Genomic DNA, 24,837 nt, shown 5'->3' with positions numbered 1-24,837 from the left:
GTTTGATTCCTGGCAAGGGCACATGCCTGGGTTGCAGGCAACCAATCGATGTGTTTCTCTCACATCGATGTTTCTCTCTCTCTTTCTCTCTCTCTCTCTCTCTCCTTCCACTATCTTTGAAAAGCAATGGAAAAAAAAATATCCTCAGGTGAGGATTAAAAAAAAAAGAAAAAGATAAATGAGTAACCTTTATAGAATGCTAGAAGAAAATTACTTGCAAGTGGGGAAAAAATATAAAACAACGATCATTGTAGACGAGCAAGGGGATACAATATAAACAGTGTGGTCCAATAGGCCTCACTGAGGAAATGACAGTTGAATGAAGACCTGAGAAAATTAAGGAATGAATCCTGTAAATATCTGGGAAAAGAGCCTTCTAGGAAGGGAACACTTTTTTAGGAAACACAAAGAAGGTCAATATAACTACAGCAGAGTACTCAAATGAAGTTAAAAAGGTAAAAAAGTAGACCTTGCTTGTGTTGTGCTAAGTATTATGGTGGGGAGAGGTGCAGGTGCAGGGTGGAGGGGGTCAGTGAGGGAAAAAAGGGGCCATCTGTAATACTTTCAACAATAAAGATAAATAAATTTTTAAAAAGAAGAGATAATGGTTTACAGGGACCAAAATGTTCAGAGCAGCTAATCATTACATTCTTATTCTCCCTGGAGGTTACTTAGGAATCAAATTATAACCACAATTTAAGCAATGAATAAAACATTAGGGGGAAAAAAAACTCCTACGGTAATGTTGATGATGTTTTCTCTAGTTAAACTGAGACATGCTCGCCCTCTATAGAGAGAACATTTCAATGGTATCTTGTCAAGTCTCCGGTCTCTAAATAGTACTGGATACATGCTGTCCATTTCTCTTTTATTATTTTACCTTAGTCTCCATAAATTAACCATCTCTTTTTTTTTTTTTGGAAATATATCTTTATTGATTTCAGAGAGAGGAAGGGGGAGAGAGAGAGAGACATCAATGATTAGAGAGTCCTCATTGATCTGCTGCCTCCTAAATCCCCCCAACTGAGGATCGAGCCGGCAACCTAGGCTTGTGCCCTGACTGGGAATCAAACCTCGATCTCCTGGATCCTAGGCTGATGCTCAACCACTGAGCCACGCCCAGCCAGGCCCATCTCTTTTTAACTGAAATTTTTATCACTGATTCTGCCAGCATTCTTCATAGTCTTACAAATACTTTTCACTTATCTTCTTAATTAAAATAATGATCTGGAAATCATTAATCACTCATTTAATATAATGTAGTCATGATATTTTTATCAGAAATCTGATGCTAATCAAGTGTTAAATCATTGACTAGTTGTTTTAACTACATGGCTTTAATTTATCATTTTAATAAACATAAGATGGACTAATAAATAACACTCAATGAGAAGCTTAAATAATTAATGTGTCTGCACGAAATATTACTATTACCACAAATATCTGCCCTTTCTTGGTAAAGTAAATGGAATGAGCACCTCTCATTCTCACCCCATTTATGAAGGACTGGTCATGTAATTTGGATGGCAAATGAAATGTTGGTGGGAGATATAAGAACTGGTGCATGTTTGCCAAGTGCCCTTTTCTCTCTTTAGCAATTATGACAATGTCCCAGGTAGAGGATGATCCATTAACTTGGATCTCAGAATGAAGATAAAAGTAGACCTCTGGCTCACCTGGCTTTGGGGTATGAGTGTGAAATAAACCTGTGTGTCATGAGCCCCTAAGATTTAGGAAAAGGGCTTTCTTTCCTTTTTAAAAATTATTAACAGCCTAATCTAAGCTATTATGCTTGTTTAAACCACAGCCTAAACCTAGATCTTGATGGTCCTTTTAAATATGGCTACAGATTTGACCAGTTTATACACATTATTATTTTTATAGCATCATTAATATCCAAAACTCTATATAGGTAATAACAGTTATGATAAAAAAGTAGCCGGTATATAATTGAATTTTGACTTGCAAACTGACAAACTTTAAAGAGAATTTTCAAAAATGTATTTTTTGCATTGAAAGTCTCATTTGTAATAAATCACCAACTTTCCCACTGTGACTGCTCTAAATAACATTCACTTGAATAGACAATAGCTATGGTATGGAAATTAGCAAAGTTAAGTTATGCTATCACCTTGTGAAATGTCTGACTATCTGTAATACCACCATCCTCCAACTCTTTTCCTGGTATTCAAACAATTACTGGGGTATCTAGCTCACACATTCTGCCAATGTACTCTTTTTTGCTTTGTTTTGTTTTGTTATTAAATTTACCTTTATTGTTGAAATTTACAGATGTTCCCTTTTTTTCCCCCGTTGACCCCTCCACCCAGCTCCCAACCCCTCCCCAGGTATATGCCACATACTCTTTAAAACAATTTTTCTAAATTTTCTCAAGTTCCTTTCCTCTATGATCATCAAAACTTTCATGTTACTCTCAGATATGGACTCTATTTCTTTATTCCTTAACCCAATGCACTCAGTTTGTTCTCTCGTTAGGACATATACTGTACAGTTACAGTATTAAAATGTATAATGTTGGTACTTCATAGTGACTACCAGTATGGGCTCTGCCATTTACTAACTGTGATATCTTGTGCTTCTTTTTTTACTATTATTCTGTAAAATGGGGAAAATAATTTCCATGTCAGAAAATAATAGTAAAGTTTAAATGAGTTTATTTATATCACGTGTTTAACTGTACTTGGCACATAGGAAGTTCTCCAAATATTAGCTATTATTGTTATTATTATTATTATTTTCATGGTAATAAGTGTATTTATTCATAAATTTATTTTTATTTTCACCTAGCTTATATAACTATCTGTTTATAAGCACTGTGATAGTGTATTCTTTTCTAAGCTTATCTTTGTTCCCAATTAGACATTATGTTCTTGGTTACAAGAGCCATGTTGTTGTTTTTATTGTAACAGTTAAAAGATAAAATGGGGCATATTAAAAATTATAAAAGCTTATTTGAGCAAAAAACAATTTGAATTGGGCAGCATTCAATCTAGCAGGTAGACAGGAGCTTCGAGGGAGCTATATAAAATGAATGACCAAAGGAGAGCAGGAGTAAGGAAATTATACTAAACAAAAGAGTGTGTTGATTAGTCTAAGTTAGACACATAACTCCTTTTATTGTGCTGTGTTTTACTGTGCTTCGCAGATATTGGGGAGGGGCTTGTGGTTAATTTTACAAATTGAAGGTTTGTGGCAACCCCACATTGAGCAAGTCTATTGTCACCTTTTCCCCACAGCATTTGCTCACTTCGTGTCTCTGTGTTACATTTTGGTAATTCTCACAATATTATTATTATTATATTTGTTATGGTGATCTGCGATCAGTGGTCTTTGATGTTACTATTGTAATTGTTTTGGGGCACCATGAACTGCACCCATATGAGACAGTGAACTTAATAAAGGTGTGTGTTCTGACTGCTTCACTGACCAGCCGTTCGCCTACCTCTCATCTCTCCTTGGATATTCCTATTTCCTGAGACACAATACTACTGAAATTAGGCCAGTTAATAACCCTGCAATGGCCTCCAAGTGTTCACATGAAGAGTTGCACATCTCTCACTTTAAATCAAAAGCTAGAAATTATTAAATAAGGAAGGCCTGTGAAAACCAGGATAGGCTAAAATCTATGACTATTGCACCAAACAGTTAGCCAAGCTGTAAATGCAAAGGAAAAGTTCTTGAAAGAAATTAAAAGTACTACTCCAGTGAACACACAAATAAGAAAGCCAAACATCCTTGTTGCTGATATGGAGAAAGTTTTAGTGGTCTGGATAAATCAATCCAGCTACAACATTCCCTTAAGCCAAAGCCTAAACTAGAGGAAGGCCCAAATTCTCTCCAGTTCTATGAAAACCTGGGAGACCTGAGGATGCTGCAGAAGAAAACTTTGAAGCTAGTAGAGGTTAAGAGATTTAAAGAAAGAAGCCATATCCGTAACATAAAAGTGCAAGGAAAAGTTGCTGTAGAAGCTGCAGCAAGTTGTCCAGAAATCTAGCTAAAATAATGAAGGTGGCTACACTAAACATCAGAGTTTCATTGTAGACAAATCAGCTATCTACTGGAAGATGATGCCAACGAGGACTTTCATAGTTAGAGAGCAGAAGTCAGGGCCTAGCTTCCAAGTACAGGCTGACTTTCATGTCAGGGGCTACTGCAGCTTGTTATTTTAAGTTGAAACCAATGCTTATTTGTCATTCTGAAAATCCTAGGGCCCTTAAGAATTATTATAAATCTACTTTTCCTGTGCTCTACAAATGGAACAACAAAGCCTGAATGAAAGCATATTTGTTTACAACATGACTTACTAAATATTTTAAGTCCACTGTTGAGATCTACTGCTCTGAACAGAATCATTCTTCTAAAATACTACTGCTCATTGACAAAGCACCTGGTTACCCAAAAGCTCTGATGGAGTTGTGCAACAAAATTAATGTCATTTTTAAAAAATTTTATTTTTGTTTAAAAATTACAGATGTCCCTTTCTCTCCCCAATGACCCGTTCCACCCCATCCCTTCCCCCTCCCCAGTCCCTCTCCCCATCATTGTCCCTGTCCTTGGGTTGTGCATATATGCATATAAATTCTTTGGTTACTCTCTCCCCCTCCACCCACCCACTCTCCTCCATCCCTCTGACATTCGTCAGTCTGATCTATGCTTCCATGTCATCGAATCTATTCTGTTCATCAGTTTATTAAGTTCTTTAGATTCCATGTATAAGTGAGATCATGTGATGTTTGTCTTTCTCTGCCTGATTTATTTCACTTAGCATAATTTTCTCCAGGTCCATCTATACTGTCCCAAAGGGTATGAGATCCTTCTTTACAGCTGCGTAGTATTCCATGGTGTAAATGCCCCACAGCTTTTTTATCCACTCATCAACTGATGGGCATTTGGGCTGTTTCCAAATCTTAGCTACTGTAAACTGTGCTGCTATGAATATCGGGGTACATATATTCTTTCTGATTAGTGTTTCTGGATTCTTAGGATACATTCCTAGGAGTGGAATTACTGGGTCAAAAGGCAGCTCCATTTTTAATTTTTTGAGGAACCCCCATACTGTTTTCCATAGTAGTTGCACCAGTCTGCATTCCCACCATTAGTGTACTAGGGTTCCCTTTCTCCACACCCTCACCAGCACATGCCATTTGTTGACTTGTTGATGATAGCCATTCTTATAGGTGTGAAGTCATACCTTATTGTGGTTTTAATTTGCATCTCTGATGATTAGGGATGTTGAGCATTTTCTCATGTGTCTCTTGGCCATCTGTATGTCCTCTTTAGAGAAGTGCCTATTCAAGTCCTTTGCCCATTTCTTAATTGGGTTTTTTGTCTTTCTCTTGCTGAGTGCTATGAGTTCTTTGTACACTTTGGAAATTAGCCCCTTATCAGATACATCCTTGGCAAATATGTTTTCCCAGACCATGGGGTTCCTTTGTATTTTGAGGCTATTTTCTTTTGCTGTGCAGAAGCATTTTAGTTTGATGTAGTCCCATATGTTTATTTTTTTCTTTTGTTTCTCTTGCCCTCGCAGATGTATCAGTGAAAATTCCCCTACATGGGATGTCTGCGACTTTACTGCGACTTTCTTTCAGGATTTTTATGGTTTCGTGACTTACATTTAAGTCTTTTATCCATTTTGAGTTTATTTTTGTGTATGGTGAAAGTTGGTGGTCTAGTTTCATTCTTTTGCATGTATCTGTCCAATTTTCCCAGCACCAGTTATTGAAGAGACTGTCTTTACTCCAATGGATACTCTTGCCTCCTTTGTCAAATATTAATTGACCATAATGGCGTGGGTCAGTTTCTGGGGTCTCTGTTCTGTTCCATTGATCTATATGGCTGTTGTTGTACCAATACCAGGCCATTTTGATTACAGTGGCTTTGTAATACAGTTTGAAGTCCAGTAATGTGATTCCTCCCACTCTGTTCTTTTTTCTCAAGGTGGCTGCAGCTATTCAGGGTCTTTTTTGGTTCCATATAAATTTTCGAAATGTTTGTTCTAGGTCTGTGAAATATGCTGCTGGTATTTTAATAGGAATTGTATTGAATTTATAAATTTCTTTGAGTAGTATGGACATTCTAATGATAATAATTCTTCCAATCCATGAGCATGGTATATTCTTCCACTTGTTTAAATCTTCCTCTATTTCTTTTTTCAGTGTCACATAGTTTTCCCAATATAGGTCTTTTACATCCTTGGTTAAGTTTATTCCTAGGTATCTTATTTTTTAGTTGCAATGGTAAATGGAGTGGGTTTCTTTGGGTCCCTCTTGTTTGGAACCCTCTGTGCTTCCTGAACTTGTGTGGCTTTCTCCTTCGCCAGCCTAGGGAAGTTTTCTATCATTATTTCCTCCACCAAGTTCTCTATCCTTTGCTCTCTTGCCTACCCCTTTGGCATTCCTATAATGCGAGTGTTGTTTCGCTTAATGTTGTCCCAAAGCTCCCTTAGACTGTCCTCATGCTTTTTAAGTGGTTTTTTTTTTTTGCTGCTCTGATTGTGTGATTTTTTTCTACCTTGTCTTCTAAGTCACTTATTCTAACCTCTGCTTCATTGAGCCTGCTTTTAATTCCTTCCAGTGCATTCTTGATATCAGATACAGCATTCTTTATCTCTGTCTGAGTTTTGTTTATGGTATGTATCTCTTTTTTCATTAAGGTTCTCGATCTTATCATCTAGTGTCTTCTTAAGTTCCTTGAACATCTTCATCATCAATACTCTGAACTCCGTTTCTGATAACTTGCTTAACTCCATCTCATCAAAGCCTTTTTCTGGTGACGTTTCCTTTTCTTTAATTTGGGGGTTGTTTCTTTGTCTCCCCATTTTGGTAGGTCTTAGTGTTTGTATCTATATATTAGATATATTTGCTGTCTCCCAGTCTTGTGGGATGGGATTTTGTCTTGTGGGTGCAGTGAAGCCCAGGGGTGTATTTTCCTTATACTTCTGAGCTCTTTGCTCTAGGCGTGTTCCTCTTCTGCATGTCCCTTTTGTGGTTTCTTTATGTTCTCCTGTTGTGGTTGGGTCTAGATTTTCGTTGACCAGTCCTTGGAAGGACCCTCCTCTCAGGTTGGCTAACTGTGTCTCAGCCCCGACCTCATCGTGTAAGCTGTTGTATGGGTGCTGGCAAGGCTGGACAATACACAACAGGTATCTTACAAAATATCTTGACAGTCACAATGAAAACAACCCATATGAAAATAGAAATGGGAGAGTGAAGGGAGAACACACACACACCAAAAAAATGCTTAAAAAAAAGAAAGAGAGAAAGAAAAATAACACTTAGAGAAAGAGATGTATATTGTTGTTAATACTGGTGAAAATTTAGAAAATAATAATAAACTAAAATGTAAAAAATAGAGAAGCTACTGGGAGATAACAGAAGCAGAGAAAAGATTCTGAAAGAAGGGCCAGCAAAAAATTAAGGGAGAGAATAGGAATAGGATAATAGTTGAAAATGAGAAAACAAAAATACAATAAAGAGAATAAGAGAAACTAACAATCAAACAAAAATACAGGAAGACAGAAGGGAGGATAACAAAAGAATGAAAGAAAAGTAGAAAAAGAAAAAAGAAAAAGAAAAAAGTTATGCCAATGGATCAAGAGGAGAGAGAGCTTAAGCCCAGGCAGGGAGGGAGTCTGGTAAGAGATTTGGTGGAAACTATAGAGGAAAGCAGTAAACTTGGTTATAATCATAAAGGCCCAGTCATTACGCAGGGATATCAAGAAAGTCTTGATAGTAAAAGCGAGGATAAAACAAAACAAAGCAAGTAACCAAAACAAAACTAAAAATAAGCTAAGCAAGACAAAATTCTTTTATAAAAAAGAGAAAAACATTTAGTTAAAGATGGTTTTAAAAAAAAAATTTTTTTTTAATTCTTATAAAATTTAAAAAAGAGAAAAAACAAACAAACACACAAATAAAAAAACCAAAACCAAAACAAAACAAAATACGGAGGAAAAAAAGATAGTCCATCAGGTGGGTTTCTTCTGGGCAGTCTATGTTGTCTGAGGCTCACTGTTTTGTGTGCTGGTTTCCGTTCTCCTGGGAGGTGCTTGTGTATCACCCACTGCGAGGAGCCATCCAGGTTTGGCTCTGGTGTCCTTAGGTAGATGATTGATCTGAGGCTCTCCGTGGGCCACCTCCTCTTGTCAGCTATTTTGCAACCTTGTAGTTGCCTGGTCTTGCTCCAGAATCTTCTGTAGAGTCTTTAGGGTGCAGGATGGCTAGTGTAGCTCAGGGTATCACTCCCCTTACTTAGAGGTTTTGGTGTCAGGCGCTTACTCTGCAGGAGTTAGTCTCTGCTCCACCACCAGCTCCTCAGTCCCTAGCCTGTCCTCTGATTCTAGTTCCCCAGGCTCTGGCCTGCTGCAGCTTCAGATTGATTTCAGCCTGTTGCCTTTTCTGTACAGGCCGTTTCAGCAGCCTGGGCTCAGTGGGTTCCATTAAAAAAATATTCCAGTGAGCCCTTTGCCTGCCCAGCCCCCAGCAGGGGTTTCAGCGTTCTCTCCAGTTCCAAACAACAGTCCCTGAGAGTCTTATTCTTGTAAACTCCTCCAGCGAGCTGCTCTCCCCTCCCCCTCAGGGTTTCTGGGGCCTCAGTGAGTGGAACCCTCCCCTTTCCTATTGGGGGCGGTGCTCCCGGCTGCTGGAGAGGCCGGGGGGCTCCGCCCCTCCCTGCTCAGCTCTGCTTGGCTGGTCGCACCAGGTCCGCCCCTCAGACCGTCTACTGTGCAGGCCCCAATCCCCGCCTCCGCTGGTCTGTCCGCGCAGTGCACGCCGGGAAGGTGGGAGCCAGTTCAGGGATCAGAATCAAAGAAGCAGAAAGCAACACACAAGCAGAGAGTCCGCCCTGCAAGGTCCCGCCGCCGGAGCACCAAGGCTCCCAGCGGGGTGGGGGGGACCCAAAGTCAGCTCCACGCAGCTCCCTGCATTGCTGGTCTCGGCAAAGCTGGGGCAGCTCCATGCGCCACCACGGCGCCCCTCAGGGCTGGTCACAGATCCCAACCTCTCAGCACCAGGAGCTCAGGGCCGGAGGGCTCCTCCCCTCCTCTGCGCCACGCAGACTCAGCGCCTTCTGGGGCTCAACACAGTGCCCCACAGGGAGGCAGAGGGGCTATGTGTGCAGCTGCTCAGCACAGTCCTCTGGTCCCTCACCACTGGGGTGCCACAGACCTTGGGACAGCCTTTCCTATGGTCGGCACCCCGAGCATTAGACGCGGGTCGCGGCTGCCACTAGAGGCTTTGTTTCCTAGGAAGGCGCCGTCCGCCATTAGAGGCCTTGTTTCCTAGGAAGGCGCCGATTCCTCCGGGACTCACCGCTCCCCTGGGCCCCTCTGCCCTGTGCGCGGGGCGCTCCTTCCCCTCTCGTCCCTCCGGGTGTGGGATCCCCACTTTTGGAGGCAGTCTGCACTCCCGAGGGGAGGGAGCTCTGCAACCTCCAAGCCTCGGGGCTCGGGGCCCAGCACAGGCTTCAGGGGGGCTCCCCCTTCCTGCACCCCCCTCTCTTACCGGACTCCGTGATGTGTCTTCAGTGCTCCCCACTCGCTCTCCGTCCACTCAGGTATGTTTCTCTGGTTTTTCCGAGCTGGCTACATAGGATTTTAGGGGTAAATTGAGTCCATGGCTGGGAGAGGGGGCGCTCTGCTGCTTCTCACAGCGCCGCCATCTTCCCTCTCCTCCAAAATTAGTGTCATTTTGATGCTTGCTAACACCACATCCATTCAGAGTAATTTCAACTTTCAAGCCTTATTACTGAAGAAATGCTTTTTGTAAGGCTATAGATGCCATAGATAGTGATTTCTCTGTTAGATCTGGGCAAAGTAAATTGAAATCCTCTGGAAAGGACTCACCATTCTTGATGCTGTTAAGAATATTTGTGATTCATGGAAAGAGGTAAAATATCAACAGGAACAGGAATTTGGTGGAAGTTGATTTCAAACTTCATGGATGAATCGAGGGGCTTAAAACTTCAGTAGAGGAAATAACTGCAGATGTGGTGGAAATAGCCAGAGAGCTGGAATGAGAAGTGGAGCCTGAAGATGTGACTGAGTGGCTGTCACCTCATGATGGGAAAGAGAGCGCATTCTTATTCCTGGGTAAGGAGCTGCTTCCTGTGGATGGGCAAAGAAAGTTGTTTCCTGAGATGGAATATAGTCCTGGTGAAGGTGCTGGGAAGATAATCGAAGTAACAAGATTTAGAATATTACATAAACGTAGTTGAAACCATGGCGGGGTTTGAGAGGATTGACTCCAATTTTGAAAGAATTCTACTGTGATGTGAGTAAAATGCCATCAAACATCCATCACATTCTACAGAGAAATCATTCATAAAAGGTAGAATCAACTGTTGTGACAAACTTCATTGCTGTCTCATTTTAAGAAATTTCCACAGCCACCCCAACCTTCCGCAACAACTACCCTGATCGTTCAGCAGCCATCAACATCAAGGGAAGACCCTCCACAGGCAAAAAGATTATGACTTGCTGAAGGCTCAGATGATGATTAACATTTTTTAGCAATGAAATGTTTTTAATTACTTATGTACATTGTTATATTTTGGACATAATTTTATTGCACACTTAATAGGCTATAGTATAATGTAAACATAACTTACACATGCACTGGGAGACCAGAAAATTTGTGTGACCTGCTTTATTGCAATACTCACTTTATTGCTGTGGTCTAGTACCAAGCCCACAGTATCTCTCAGGTATGCCTGTACTTTTCTTTGGGGGATGGCAACTGTCCATCAGGCTGATTACCTAGATAGTGCCAATAAGGGTATTTCTGATTGAGTGCTTTAAAATTCCATTTCTGGGAGAGTTTAAATTGTAATTGTCAGTTTGGTGACATGGGGCTTAGTATAAGTTACTCCATTTGGGGCCTGTTGTCTTGTTTTTAACAGTATGCATTGTGCTACTCATCATAACAACTTGTGCACACAGCATAGTAGTTGCTGGATAGTCTATTTATACTAACAATTAGAAGCATAGGTGAGGGAGAACATGATTTGAATCCTGATTTGCTATAATGGCCTGTGTGATCTGAAAAAATGATTTAAACTCTCCAAATCCTTGTTTACTCAGGAACGGGTTAAAGTTAATATCTGCCTTCATGTCTGATGAACGTTAATTAAAATAATGTGTGTAAAGCCTTCAGCACAAGGCCTGGCATACCAGTACTGGTAGATTTTGTTAGTAGATGCTCAGTACAGATGGACACAATGAACAAAGGGATTAATCTAAACATTTTATAATGATTCTCTACTATTTCCTAATATCTTTAACATGTGAAACCTGAAACACAGTCTAGCTTTCCGTTAAGCTTTGCTTATGTTTTTCTCCAGATGTTTTCTATCTATAAAAATTGTCTTTCTGACGTTTCTGGATTAACAGGGTAACTCACTCTTTTTTGGACTTTCTTTTGTACTTCTAGTTGAGCACAGAGGTGGCACATGGTTGGTGCTTAATAAATATTCAAAACTTGGCCTTTGAAAACACTAGGTATTTAGCCAAAGTTAGATTACATTTAGAAATCTCAGCTAGCCCATTAATGGACTCACCAGGATCAAATTTAGAAAAATTCAAACTCTTAATTCTTGTAGGTAATAAATGTTTAACTTTCAAGGATCATCACCACAAAAAAAACATATGAATTAATATTCATAGTGAGAACTTGATATAATTTATTATTTGCCTAATATTCCCATTAAACAGCTCCTCACACTAAAAACAAATATTTTAGGTAGATTAAGCTTGTGCTTTGTTTTTTTTTTTATTCACACTAAATTAGTAGTTTGAGAGTTCATACCTAAACACATCTAAACATTTATTTATTTAGTTAGTTAGTTAGTCAGTTACAAGATGTCAAATTATCTTTATGCGAAGGGAGTCTTGATTTTTTGGTGACGTTTATCATAATGAACAAACTTTTGTGTCTTGCTTCTAAATAGCCTCACGTTTTACTCTTTTTCTTCTAATGTAGGCATCAGTTGTGAAGTAAATATAGATGAATGTCTATCAAAGCCCCGTCCCCATGATGGAGCCTGTCGAGATGGCATCAATCATTATACCTGTGCCTGCAAAAGTGGCTTTTTCAGAGCACGCTGTGAAACAAATGCAAATGATTGCCTCTCAAATCCTCGTCTGCAGGGAAGGTAGCTATTTTTATTTTTCTATTATTGAATCTCAGAAAGTAAATTTAACTCACAATATTTAAGACTTAATGTCAAGGGAAAGTTGATGAAGTTAATTTTAATTATGCTCCTTCATAAAACTAGAGCTAAGTACAGTTAAGATGACAGATGCTGCCTGTTCTACTTAATGCAATGTGCTGATACATTTACTCTGCCCTTCTTGTATTTCTACTCATTAGCATAAATTTCAATAAATGCAGATTAATTGGACTTTAATATACTTAAAGGTAACTGCTCACAGTAATAGGAGTAGCAGGTAGAATGAAGAGACATTCCATTATTTGCTCTGTGGAGGGATGATACCATACACTTAGTATTTAAAATGTTCCTAAGTAAACCGGTTCTTTCATCCCTGTGTGCATGTAAGGCATTTTGTGGCTCTCTTTATGGAGTTGTATAATAACTCCTCTGCTCATGGATGAAAATTAGTTTATGCAAATCTAGAGTGGGGGTATTTCTAGGAGATGCAAGTGGCAAAGAAGAATGGCTTTCAGATGCACCGATCTGCCTTTGCACCATTATTATTACTTTTTTCCCCTAGTCCTGCCGCTGACTTTTAAGCAGGGAAGGAAGGTTGAAGATTGGTAGCTTATTGCAATGGAGTTCGGCCATAGCCACCTTCAGTCTCCGCATCAGCCTTAAACATACTGTAGATCTTCTAGAAACCTTCTTTCTTTTCATTGCCATGGAGAAGATGGCAAAAATGAAAGCCGAGTTGTTCTTTCAGTCCAGTCACCTTGAAGGATAAGAAACCAGGAATAGACAGCCTTCTGTTGTTCATGGGAATGTGTTGTGTGTGTGTGTGTCTGTGTGTGTGTGTGTGTGTGTGTGTTTTATCTGAACTGGAAAAGAGCAATTCTAAATAGTTAAACTCTCTTGAATTTATGCTTTAGTGTCTTACCTAATTAAAACTGTAATTCTACATTTCAGATGCACAGATGTCATTAATGAGTGTCAACGTTCCTGTGATACAGAATGGACTAGCTCAAGATGTGAGATCAAGATTAACGTAAGCTTTATGATTTTTATTAAATCTAAAGTAAATTAAAAGAAAAAACAAACTACTAGCTTTAGGTTTCAGAGCCATTTCTTCAATTATTAATGATTTAACTACTCTGTTCCTCACCATTCCTTTTTGGAAATTTTCAGCTGCTCCAAACAAAAATCACAGTCTCTTTTTGCCTCCACCTCCTCCGACCCCCACCCCCACTCTATCTTGTGTTATCATAAACTTCTGCAATCTGGAGCCTCATTAAACTAAATCCTGGGTATGGTCATTGACAAAAGGACCTCAGAAGGCTTATGGTTTGCCACCTGCCTCCCCCTCTCTGGTCTTAGAATACACAGGTGTCTGTAGATGTGTAGAGATGAAAGGAGATTACATGATCCAGATACCACAGAGGAAAATAAATACTAGATGGATGTGCCAAGAGGTGGGTCCATATAGCAAACCTCAACACCTATAGTCCTCTTAGGATTTGTCTTTCAATCTTCAGGAGTCTGATGTGATGTGATGTAATGGACATATGGTATTTTATGTGGAGTGTTCATCTTTTGAGAAATGTTGGTTGCCTGAAGTTTGAGTCTGTGCTTGGTGGGTGAGAATCTCATGAGCTTTTCTGGTTAATGGGAAGTTCTTCCAAATCCTTCCTGGCTGACAGTGACATGGTAAAGGAAGGAAGCATTGGAACTAAAAACAGCCTTTAGCATTGTGAGGCTATGGATATTTTACTTAAATCCTTTTTATCGCTCTCCCGCCATTAGTAAAATATAGTTTGTATGTCGCAGGGTAATTGTATGGTCTTGGACATAAGATGTGGTTGATATTCAGCAAATGATCCTTTTAGAGGGAGTGATGGGGTAGTTAAATGCATTAAGGAGAAAAAGGATTGACCTCTATTTTCCTACTTACCTGCTATGTGTTCTTGGACAAATTATGTACTTATATTCTGAAATTATGTTTTAACTTTTTAATGAGGGCGATCATAGTAACTACCTCTTAGGTTGTCATGGGGATTAAATTAGATAATGGATGTAATTCAACTAGTACATTTTATGACACATATTATTTTTTTTAAACTTAATTATTCATTGATATTATGTTGATTTGATTCTAGACAGTGATACCCATATATGACATGGAAAAATAAATGTTTTAGTTAGTACATTTCGTGGCAGATGAGTCATATGTCTTGTTTGTGCTGTTTCATATATTGCCTGCAGTAATCTCTAAAATACTATCTCTTGATAGTATAAATGTGGCATTCTTCTTTTGAATGAAATATATAAATAAATATTTGTTTATATAAGTGAATTTGTATATATTAATACTCACACTGTTATGAGAACAATTGTTAAAATTGCCTAGATTTTTTCCATAATATGTTTATTTTTACATAAAAATGAACTTCAGTGACTTTTTGTTTTAACTAGTGTATCATAGGAACAATTCCATTATAATTGAGTCTTGACCCATTCTTTTTAATAGCTGAAAAGGATTCCAAATAAGTTGAAAAACTATACTTACTTAATGAGAAGATGAGTATACCAGCTTTCCTACATCCTACGAAACGAATACACATTTTTAAAAAGTGTTGAATAATTTGATGAGGGAAATATAGCATGTCATTATTTTAATTTACATTTTCCTAGGTTACTATGAAGATTTCCTAGGTTATACTTTCCATATGATTATTGGCCATTTGTATATCTTTCTTTATGCTATGTCTAGTCATAGCCTTTGACTAATAGTATTTTTCTTTGGGCTTGCTTGCCTTTTAATTTTTATATATCATTTAAAATTATGAATAAAATCCACTAAATTCTGAAAAATTGCAAATATTGTTTAGATCTTGGACACTCTTGCTTTGTAAGACTAGTGAATTGTGAAATTTTATATATTTCTTTACCTTTTTTTAATGACTCTGGGTTTGCATCTCTCCTTAGAAAGTGCTTTTATACAGGAATATTTAAATTATTTTTTATATTTTCATCTACTACAATTTTAGCATTGACAACACTTTTAATACCTTAACTCATAGTGAACATATTGTTATGATGAAAGAAGGCAGGGATTTGATTAACTTTTTCAAAAGTATAATTTATTTTCCCAAGAACTATTATCTAAATTCCATCTAAAAAGGTCTGTTATTTATCTACAGATTTCAAATGCCTCATATTTTATGCAGTAATTTCCTAAATCTAGTATTAAGAATATCTATTCTGTTTCTCTGCTTTTTGATTTCTCATTTCACCATCTATATTAATTGTTATAGTTCAATAGAGTTTTATTTTAAACATCCTTTTTTACTACTACATTAAGTACACTCTAAATGTACTTTTGGTTATTTGTTCTGCAAATGTTGAACATTTAATATCTATGGGAAACCAGGATATAAGAATTTCAGACATACCTCCTGACAATCAGTTTTATTTGGAGAGAGAAATATAGATATGTACCTTACCTAGCTGACTGAGTTTTGTAACTCTATGTTGCAGTGTACAGATAACAACCTCCAAAGGGCATTCATGGATTAATGCCCGAGTCTGTCATTCCAGGCTAAAAAGACAAGAGCAACTGAGAAACTTGGGCAGTACTGATTGAAAAGAACATTCAGGTCAACACTGGGTCAGGTTATTGTATCTAAAGCTCCTCGAAGAGTGAAAAAACAAAGTTTATGTTAGGGCTGGAGAGACAAAAATGCAAGCAAGCTTTTTTTTGTCAATCTGAAAATTTGAAGTAAGTTTGAAAAATTAGAATCAATGCTAGAGAAAAACAAACTCATGATTGGGTATGGAATGATATTGTGGTTTCGCAAAGTGCAATTAACTCAACTCTGGGCACATACACACACAGAGATGAAAGGAAACAGAGAAGGGTGGTTTAGATAGCAAACATTTCCCTGTATTTGTTGAGACTGAGGATAACTGCTGCAAGGGAGCAGTGTTTTGTTTTGTTTGCTATCTCGAATTACAAATATATAAGTAAAATACTAAAATAAAAAGAAAACATGATTACCGAATAGAAGAAGGAATCAAGAATTCTAGGATAAAGGAAAGCTAAGAATTTATCACCACCTTATCTAATCTAAAAGAATGACTAAAAGAAGTTCTCTAAACAGAAAGGAAATGCTTAAAGAAAAAAATATGTGTACATGTATTTGTATTTCCTCAAATGCGAGCTGATATTTATAAAGGTCTTCTTATATAATAAGATTATTTACCTTTTGTCTATCATAATTATTATATACACTTTCCTATACTTTGTTAATGTTTAATCAATATATAGTGGATTTTGACATTCAAAAGGTTAATGTATCCAAACTTACTGAGATTTCCTCTAAAGGTTCTGTGGTTTGTGGCAAGTTTAAAAGGATTTAGTCAAAAGGTCTTCTAGTGTTTTTCTCATTTTTTAAATTTTGAATAAATGATGGATTCACCAGTATGCTCTCCAGGGTTTGGCTAGGAATCCTCCAGAAAATGGTTAGCTGTTTCCCACAAGTCATTGTACAGAATACCTATCTTTTGGTTAAAAACACATCTTTAAAATAAAGGAGGTCTCATAAACGGGGATATTTTCATACATGCAGAGTATCTTGTTTTTTTACTTAATATATCATTGCAGATTATTCTATATTAACATACATAATTCTACGTTATCCTTATTAATATTACATGTCATGGAGGTACCATATTCCTTTAGTATCCTCTTGGTGAAGATTTAAGATATCTTAAGTGTATTGCTCTTAAAAATTATTTATGTACCTTAGATGCAGAAAATTGAGTTAAACATACACTATTTCATATTAGGAAATTATTATTAATTCTCTGTTGCTCCTTTGAGTGTACCTGTGTGTGTAACCTTTCAGCCTCAGGGCCTATCCCTTTCCCACCATATTTGCATGTTTATTAGAAATATTTTCTTACATATTTTTCTTACATATTTTCTCTGTCTATTTATTTGCCCTGGCCCATAAATCTTGAATCCTTAATTTAGGGGCAGATATCTTTCACTATTCTTGTAAGAGTAAGCTCAAGCCTGAATGAGAAGAGTGAAACAGGTGGGATCAAGGCTTCTCCTGAACACTAATACCAGCCCATGTCCCTTACAAAGCTACAGATTCCTTAGAAATGAGTTCTCCATCTTTTGGATTGCTTGTCCATGCTTGACACCTCATTTTCCCAAGTCAGCGTACAATATATTATGTAGTTATTGAATATAAACTTTAGATTTCTTCTGAAATATTTTGTTTAATTGAGGAAATAAGAGTATATATTAAGTGTTAGCATTTGTAATGTGTTTGGAACTCTGTATTGCCTTTAAAAAATCTTTATGTTTGTTTCATGAATTTGGCATTGTATCTTGTTTCAGTCCTGATGTATATTTTTGCTGTCTGATGCATCTGTGCATTTCAGGCTATTTCTGAGACAATGGTTTTGTTTTCCTGTATTTCAGTGGCCTTCTTTCCCAGAAGTAATGCCAGACACTTTTTCAATAAAGAATTTAGAAATTGATATTTACTGCAAATATTCGAATTTTGATATTTTAGAATCCTGTTTGATGTTTTTGAAACAACAAAGTTAAACAGTGCACTCTTTTACACTAAAACATTATAAGTCAGATTAAATTGGTTATCAAACAAAATCTCCCTTTTAACCACTTCATTCCCATATTTAACCATTTAGGATATGAGAAAGAACAAAATAGCAAGTGAAAATTATAATGCAAGTAAACTTTTGGGTTATTAAGTTTTTACAATATACATTATAAGTTGTACAATTCTGTAGCCAAGACATTATTGTGAGAGAGAAATCAACACTTGGTACAATGAGGACATTTAGTGTCTATGTGATTATATTCTGCCATTGTCTTGCTTTAAGAGCTCGGTAAGTCATTCTAACAACCCTGGGCTTGAACTCGTGTTTGTAAGATAAAATTGTTAGGCTACTTTCTTGCTTGGTCCATAGACTTGCTTCAATGTTTGGTCCATAGACTAGAAGCATCTGGATCCCGTGGGGATTTGTTGGAAATGGAGAAACTCAGGCCCTAAACCAAACCTACTGAGTTTGAATCTGCAATTTAACAAGCTTAAGTATTCATGTGCAACTTAAGTGTTATAAACAGTAGACTATATTAGTAGATTTTATTCAAAACTGGACAAAATTTGAAAAGTTCTGTGAAGCTTCATAGGTCTTTGTGGTGGATAAGGTAGGGCTTTAATGGGTGCCAAGTCCTGTTTCCCTCTTCAAATAGAAAAGTTGCATGATTGTCTGTTTAACATATTCTGTTTCTCCAAGATCTTATTTGAAGGAACTATTTCACTACTTTAAAAACAGAAATGCTAAAAAGGAAAGCATATGATTCCTTTATGATGAAAATAAGCTCAGATAATAAATGTCTACTCTTCTGGGAAGTAGAGAGACAATGGGACAACTTTTTGGAATTAAACTATATACCTCAGAGAGCACACAACTGTCCTAGAGATAACTGACACATTTGCTAGCCAGTTTGGTGGTTTGCTCTGGCTAAGCAGTCACAATGAGTACATCACTGCTCTGGTATGACTCCTGTACATTTCCTGGCATGGTGTTTTGAATACAAGTTGAATGAACATAGCACCGGGGTCTAGCTCCTCTCTATTGCCGTGGTCTGCAACATGACTCCCAGCTTCCTTATTTTTCTCTAAACACACCAGCCTTTTATTTCTTTCATTTTCTGGAATTAAATTAGTGAATTCTTCTTGGGAAGCACTTTATTATATTAAATAGGGTATAGCAAAGTAATATAAATGGTCATGAACATAAGGAAAGGCATCCTCCTTAATTTTTGAACCAGAAAGATCAAGAACTTTAAGTGACAATTTGATTTTTTAAAAGAAATTGTTTCTGTATTTTCCATTAAGCCTTCTAATTAATTTAGTAAAAGATTCTTGTAAACCCCAGAGATGGAAGTTTTGGCAGCCTAAAAACTATTTCTTTCTGCCCATGGGAGATATAATTCAATTAGTTTATGTAATGCTTTCTAATAAATCATTCTATATATACCCAGCCATAGGGATAACAGAGAAACATGTTGTTCCAAGCCATTCCCTGTGGAATTCTGCAGTTACATTCCCTAAAAATAACTGCAGTACCTGCACCAAGTCTACTAGATGCCTTTGGGTATCTTTAAGGAATTCACATTTTCAGCAAAGGTAGAACAAATATCAGAATGACATTAATTTATAAAAACATACATTTAACTCTATCAGTTGGGTGAGTATAAAAGATTACCATCTTGGTTTTAAGCATGACTTGAGTTTTATACTCAAAGGCACAATCCATTGAAAATGGCAGCAATTAGAGACTGGTGATTTTGACAGATCTTTAATTTTCCATTTGATGCATGATATGAATGCAAAAATAAATAAGTGGGACCATATAAAATAAAAAGCTTCTGCACAGCAAAGGGAACCATCAACAAAATGTGAAAGTAACCTGTGGGATAAGAGAAAATATTTGTATACCACCTATCTGATAAAGGGTTAATATCCAAAATATATAAGGAACTCATGAAACTCAACAGCAAAAAAACAAATAACCCAATTAGAAAATGGGCAAAGGACTTGCATTAACATTTCTTCAAAGAAGCCATACAAATGGCAACAATATATAAAAAGGTGCTTAACATCATTCATCATCAGGGAGCAGCGGATCAAAACCAAATAATGATATATTACTTCACAGTTGTTAAGATGTTTATTATCAAAACTACAAGAGTCAACAAATGCTAGCAAGGAAATGTTGATGAAGGAACCCCTATATGCTATTGGTGGGAATGTAAACTGGTACAGCCACTATTAAAAAACAGTGCAAATGTTCCTCTCTTCAAGAAATTAAAAATACAACTGCCATGTGATTCAGCAACCACACTTCTGGGTGTATAGTCAAAGAAAATGAAACCATTATCTCAAAGAGATATCTGGAGTCTCGTGTTTATTGCAGCATTATTCACAACAGCCAAGATATGGAAACAACCTAAGTCTCTATTGACAGATGATTGTGTAAAGAAAATGTAGTATCTATATGTACAATAAAATATGATTCAGTCTTAAAAAAAGAAGGAAATCTTGCCATTTGTGACATTAATAAACCTGGAGAGTGTTATGCTAAGTAAAATAAGCCAGACTGAAAGACAAGTGCTACATGGTATCATTCATATGTGGAGTATTAAAGAAAAAAAGTTAAACTCATAGAATCAGAGGTAGAATGAAGATTGCCAGGTGCTACAGGGTGGGAAAAAAATAGGGAGAGCCTGGTAAATGGTACGTGTTTACAAAAAGTTTAATAAAGGATTTTCCCCGCAAAATTCAACAATAAAACATTTGGCAGAGTATTTCTGGTGATAAAGGTGAATACCTTTTATTACTAGAAACATATTTTAGTTACTAGAGGAAGGAAATATCAGATAAGCTTTCATATTGAATTTTTTAAAAAATATTTAAATATAAAATTTCAATGAAATTATTACTCTTACCACTAATAATCAAATTTGATTCTCTATTTCTTAATTTAGGACTGCATATTAATCCCTTGCATGAATGAAAGCTTCTGTCAGAAGTCAGACCATGGCTTTACTTGCATTTGTCCAAGTGGATGCTCTGGTGTATATTGTGAGATAAGTTGTGCTGAGCGTGGACTGAATATGGACCTCTGTCTTAATGAAGGGATCTGTGTTGATGAATCTGGACACACTTGTTTCTGCAGGTAAGTGTTTATTTATCTACAATTAAATAAATATATATTTAGACAAGCTTATGAACATCCCTCTAGTAATGCACTCTGAAGGTACTAAGTTTTAAGGTAAGTTTTCATCTTAAAATGTAATCACAGATTTAAAATCAATAATTCTAAGAAAGCATTGCTGATATTTTTTCCAAATACCATATATACATATCAATCCCATGTATAACTTCTGAATTTAATCATCCCATATTTTATAATTGTTTCATGTCTCCTTTCCTTCCCCAAATTGGGTTCTTATTCATTTTCTTAATTATTCACCTCATAAATGATTTACAAATAGTTCACATTTATGTTTTACTTCTTAACCAGATATTCTCTTCTCTTACTGCTATACTGTACTTTTAAGAGCTTAAAAACAAATAAAATTATTTATTAAGATTTATAAAAACAAATTAACCAGTCACTGTATTTTTTAATCAATTATTATTTAAGGTAGATTTTTTTTTAATTCTTAGGAGATGAATTTTCATTACTTTTATTGTTTATAATTATGTAACATATAATTGGTTGATCATTTGAGAAAACTTAGCCATTATCTGTTCAATTTGTAAAATATTAATTGAACCTGGGTATTAAGTAGAAAAACACCAAACACTTTACTTTTTTTTCTCTATTATAGTGTGATTTGTGAGAGGCTGTTTTTAAGTTAAAATCTGTGGATAATTGTGTTTCTGTCAAAATATCTTAAATCACTGAAAGGTCATAATTTGGTACATTATTTAATAGTAAAGTATATCTATTATTTCTATCATATATTTTACCCTGTGTTTGTCTTTAAATTATTAATGTGTTCTGCTGTATAGTCAATACTGCTTCAACTATATTTTCTTTGTTCATCTATGTAATGTTTTTGTCTTTTTTTAAATTTTCGTTTGTGTGGTATTTTATTTGGGGCATATATCTTTATAGTAAGACATGCATGGATGCTAATTTCACATAAACCCAAGATTATGATCTTTTTATTTAGCCCATGCAGGCTACGTATTATTATGACACAATTATTATCCTTTGTTACATATGCCTAATGTCCCATTTCATTTGTAAAATATATATGTGCGTGCATGTGTGTGTGTGTGTGTGTGATCTTTCTTGTATTTTATATTTTTAAGCATGGATTTTTGCTTATTTTACTCTGGTGGTTTGATAAAGTATAAAAAGTAAACATGTTTCTAATAGCAATAGCAATTACGTAAAATAAAATGACAAAAATGATCACTTGACCACTGCAAGGAACCCTATGATTAATCAGTGCCTGGATTAAGTCAGTAATAGCAAATTGGGCATTTCTTCACAGTAGATACAATGTAATAAATCAAGATTTTATTTATGGAAACCCATGAATAAAAAAAAATAAGTGAACCTAAAACTAAAATGTATGTTTTTTCAACCTAGATAGTATTTGTTAAATCAAATGAAAGCTACTCTATAGAATGTTCTTTTAGGGGTTGTTGCCCACGAGATAGTTAGTCTGACCTTTCCTAAAGCATGAAGTCAATAGAATTCAAACTGAGATGTCTGTTTCCTTTCCTGGAATATCTCCCAGGGACCAGCATAGACACTCATTACTGCTACATGGTTATTCAAATTTCATTTAAATAAGAGCCATCTGTCTTCAAAATTTTCACTGCTGATTCAATGCTCCCAAAAGTCCCTGAAAGTCTGAATGCTAAGTGCCTTGGGAGGTTCAGTTTCTACAGGACTTGCACAGTGAGTGAGGGAGGAGCCTTCAGAGTTGATGACAAGTTAGCACAGTCCTCAGACAGCTTATTTACAAAAGAAAACTCATTTCATGGCAGGGAAAGATTTGCAAGTAAAATCATCATGTTTTTGTGTGGGTCAAGGATTAATCTGTGATATATTTGTTTAAACAATAATGAAATAATTCCTTATTGAAAAAATTATATCAAACATATTGTTTTGATCCCTATTTTGCTTTACAATTGAATAAAAAAGAAAATCTTACTCTTAAAAACATGTATTTACCTAAAGTTAAAAAGCTGCAAGGAGCCTGGCTGGGCATGGCTCAGCAGTTGAGCTTCGACCCAGGATCCAGGCAATCGGGGTTTGATTCCCGGTCAGGGAACATGCCCGGGTTGTGGGCTCGATCAATGACTCTCTTTCATCATTGGTGTTTCTATCTCTCTCTCTCCCTCTCCTTTCCTCTCTTGGAAGTCAGTAAAGATATATTTTTTTAAAATTTAAAAAATTAAATTAAATTTTAGAAAGCTGCAATAAGAGGCAACAAGTATTTAGTATTTGGGATCAAAGAATTGCAATTTGGAAAGAAACCCAAATAATATCCCAATTACAGGTTGAAAGCAAGGTTTTCTGTGTGTTTTGTTTTATTTTGAAAAAAAAAGAAAGAATTAATTACAATATTCAAGTAATTCTATTACCATAATTTACTTAATTTTTTAAAAATTACAGTTTACTTCCAATATTATTTTGTATTGGTTTCAGGTGTACAGCACAGTGGTTAGACCAGGGGTGGGGAACATCCAGCCTGTGGGGTGTATACAGACCATATTTGTTGCTTAAAATTAATGAAAATCTTATTTTGTTCAGAAGACACAGAATCTTCTTATTGCATTTCTAGTCTTAAACTCTAGTCAATGTTTCTTTGACTCATAAAATTTGGGGGCTGAGCTAGATTACAGAGATCACCCCTAGTAACCTAGTTATTGCACAGATGAAGAAACAAAGGCCTAAGGAGGCTTGTACTCTGTCACCTGCCCAAAAAGTCATGATCAGTGTGCAGATCAATATTAGAATCCAATGCATTGCTCTTTTATTTTCATTTGAATACTTTCTATTTAAAATACAAAATTTAACGGGAATATATAAATATGTTAAAAAGAGAAGAAGCATATAGTCAGATATGACTATTCTCCAGTTGCAGTTAAGCATCTGTTTTGTATTTTATATTCTGGTTCAAAGATTAAACATATTAACGACTTTGTTCAGTTTTAATAATAACTGCTCTCAGAAGTCTATCAGTATTATTAACCACGTGTAACAGTTTAATAGCATTTTAATGTGTGCAAGTTTTATTAAACCATAAAACTATGTTGAAATTACAGTAAAATTCAAATTAGAATCACAGGGCAGAGGACTATACAAATAAGTAAAAACATTTTAGATAACTTTTTTTCCTCCTGCACCATATAGATCATAAAGAATATAGCAGTTTATAAAACAATGCCCTGACACACAAAGAAGATACCTATCTTTGTATTTAATTTGTGAAATCCTGTTCGGGCAAGTTTTTCTTTGGTGGTCACCTTTCACTTTGCAGAGCGCCTTTGCACCCTACAGTTTCAAATGCGGGTTCACTCTGATCTCTCTTCAAATTCAATTCTCCTCGCCCATTGCCTCCATACACCTGGCCTACTTCACTCCTGCCCTTCTCACCCGTCTAAATTCATTACACTTTCTGCCATGAAGTGAGCAATAATTAGTTCATACTCTTAAATGTGTCATGTTAAAAGACTGATAAACTTAAGGTTGTATGCCGTACTTTGATCTTCCCTTTGTAAAAAATCCAAAGCTCCAATGAATTTTTCATTGCAGCATCTCAGCAGCCATCACATATTGTTAAGTGAAACATCGGAGATGAGTAAGAAACTGAGCCCCTCGCATCACACTTGAGGAAGCTTAGAGTCTATTTCTTTATATTCTTGGATAGAAAAGTCAGGAATGAAGCCAAATAAATTGTAGGTAACTTAGAAGGTTTACAGGTTAAGGGTATCGATTCTACAACAATCCATTTGCAGCAATCATAGATCACCTTTGCTGCAAATTATTGGCCTTATAACTTGGAACAAAACATCTGTGTTGGGA

At 36.3% G+C, this 24,837-nt stretch overlaps 1 protein-coding gene across 1 annotated transcript in view; it reads left to right on the top strand.

The window, feature by feature from the left end:
* The window catches only part of EYS (eyes shut homolog), a gene marked incomplete at both ends in the record, with an annotated part of 1,105,706 nt that overhangs the window by 402,940 nt on the left and 677,929 nt on the right, over positions 1 to 24,837 (top strand). The window contains 3 exon segments of the mRNA XM_081140616.1: positions 12,003 to 12,174; positions 13,144 to 13,222; positions 20,768 to 20,958. Coding sequence (XP_080996742.1) covers positions 12,003 to 12,174; positions 13,144 to 13,222; positions 20,768 to 20,958 — 442 coding nt within the window.

The sequence above is a fragment of the Miniopterus schreibersii genome (genome assembly GCF_964146895.1).
Source record: "Miniopterus schreibersii genome assembly, chromosome: 6".
NCBI classification, from domain to species: domain Eukaryota; kingdom Metazoa; phylum Chordata; class Mammalia; order Chiroptera; family Miniopteridae; genus Miniopterus; species Miniopterus schreibersii.
This window is presented reverse-complemented; position numbering and strand designations above follow the sequence as displayed.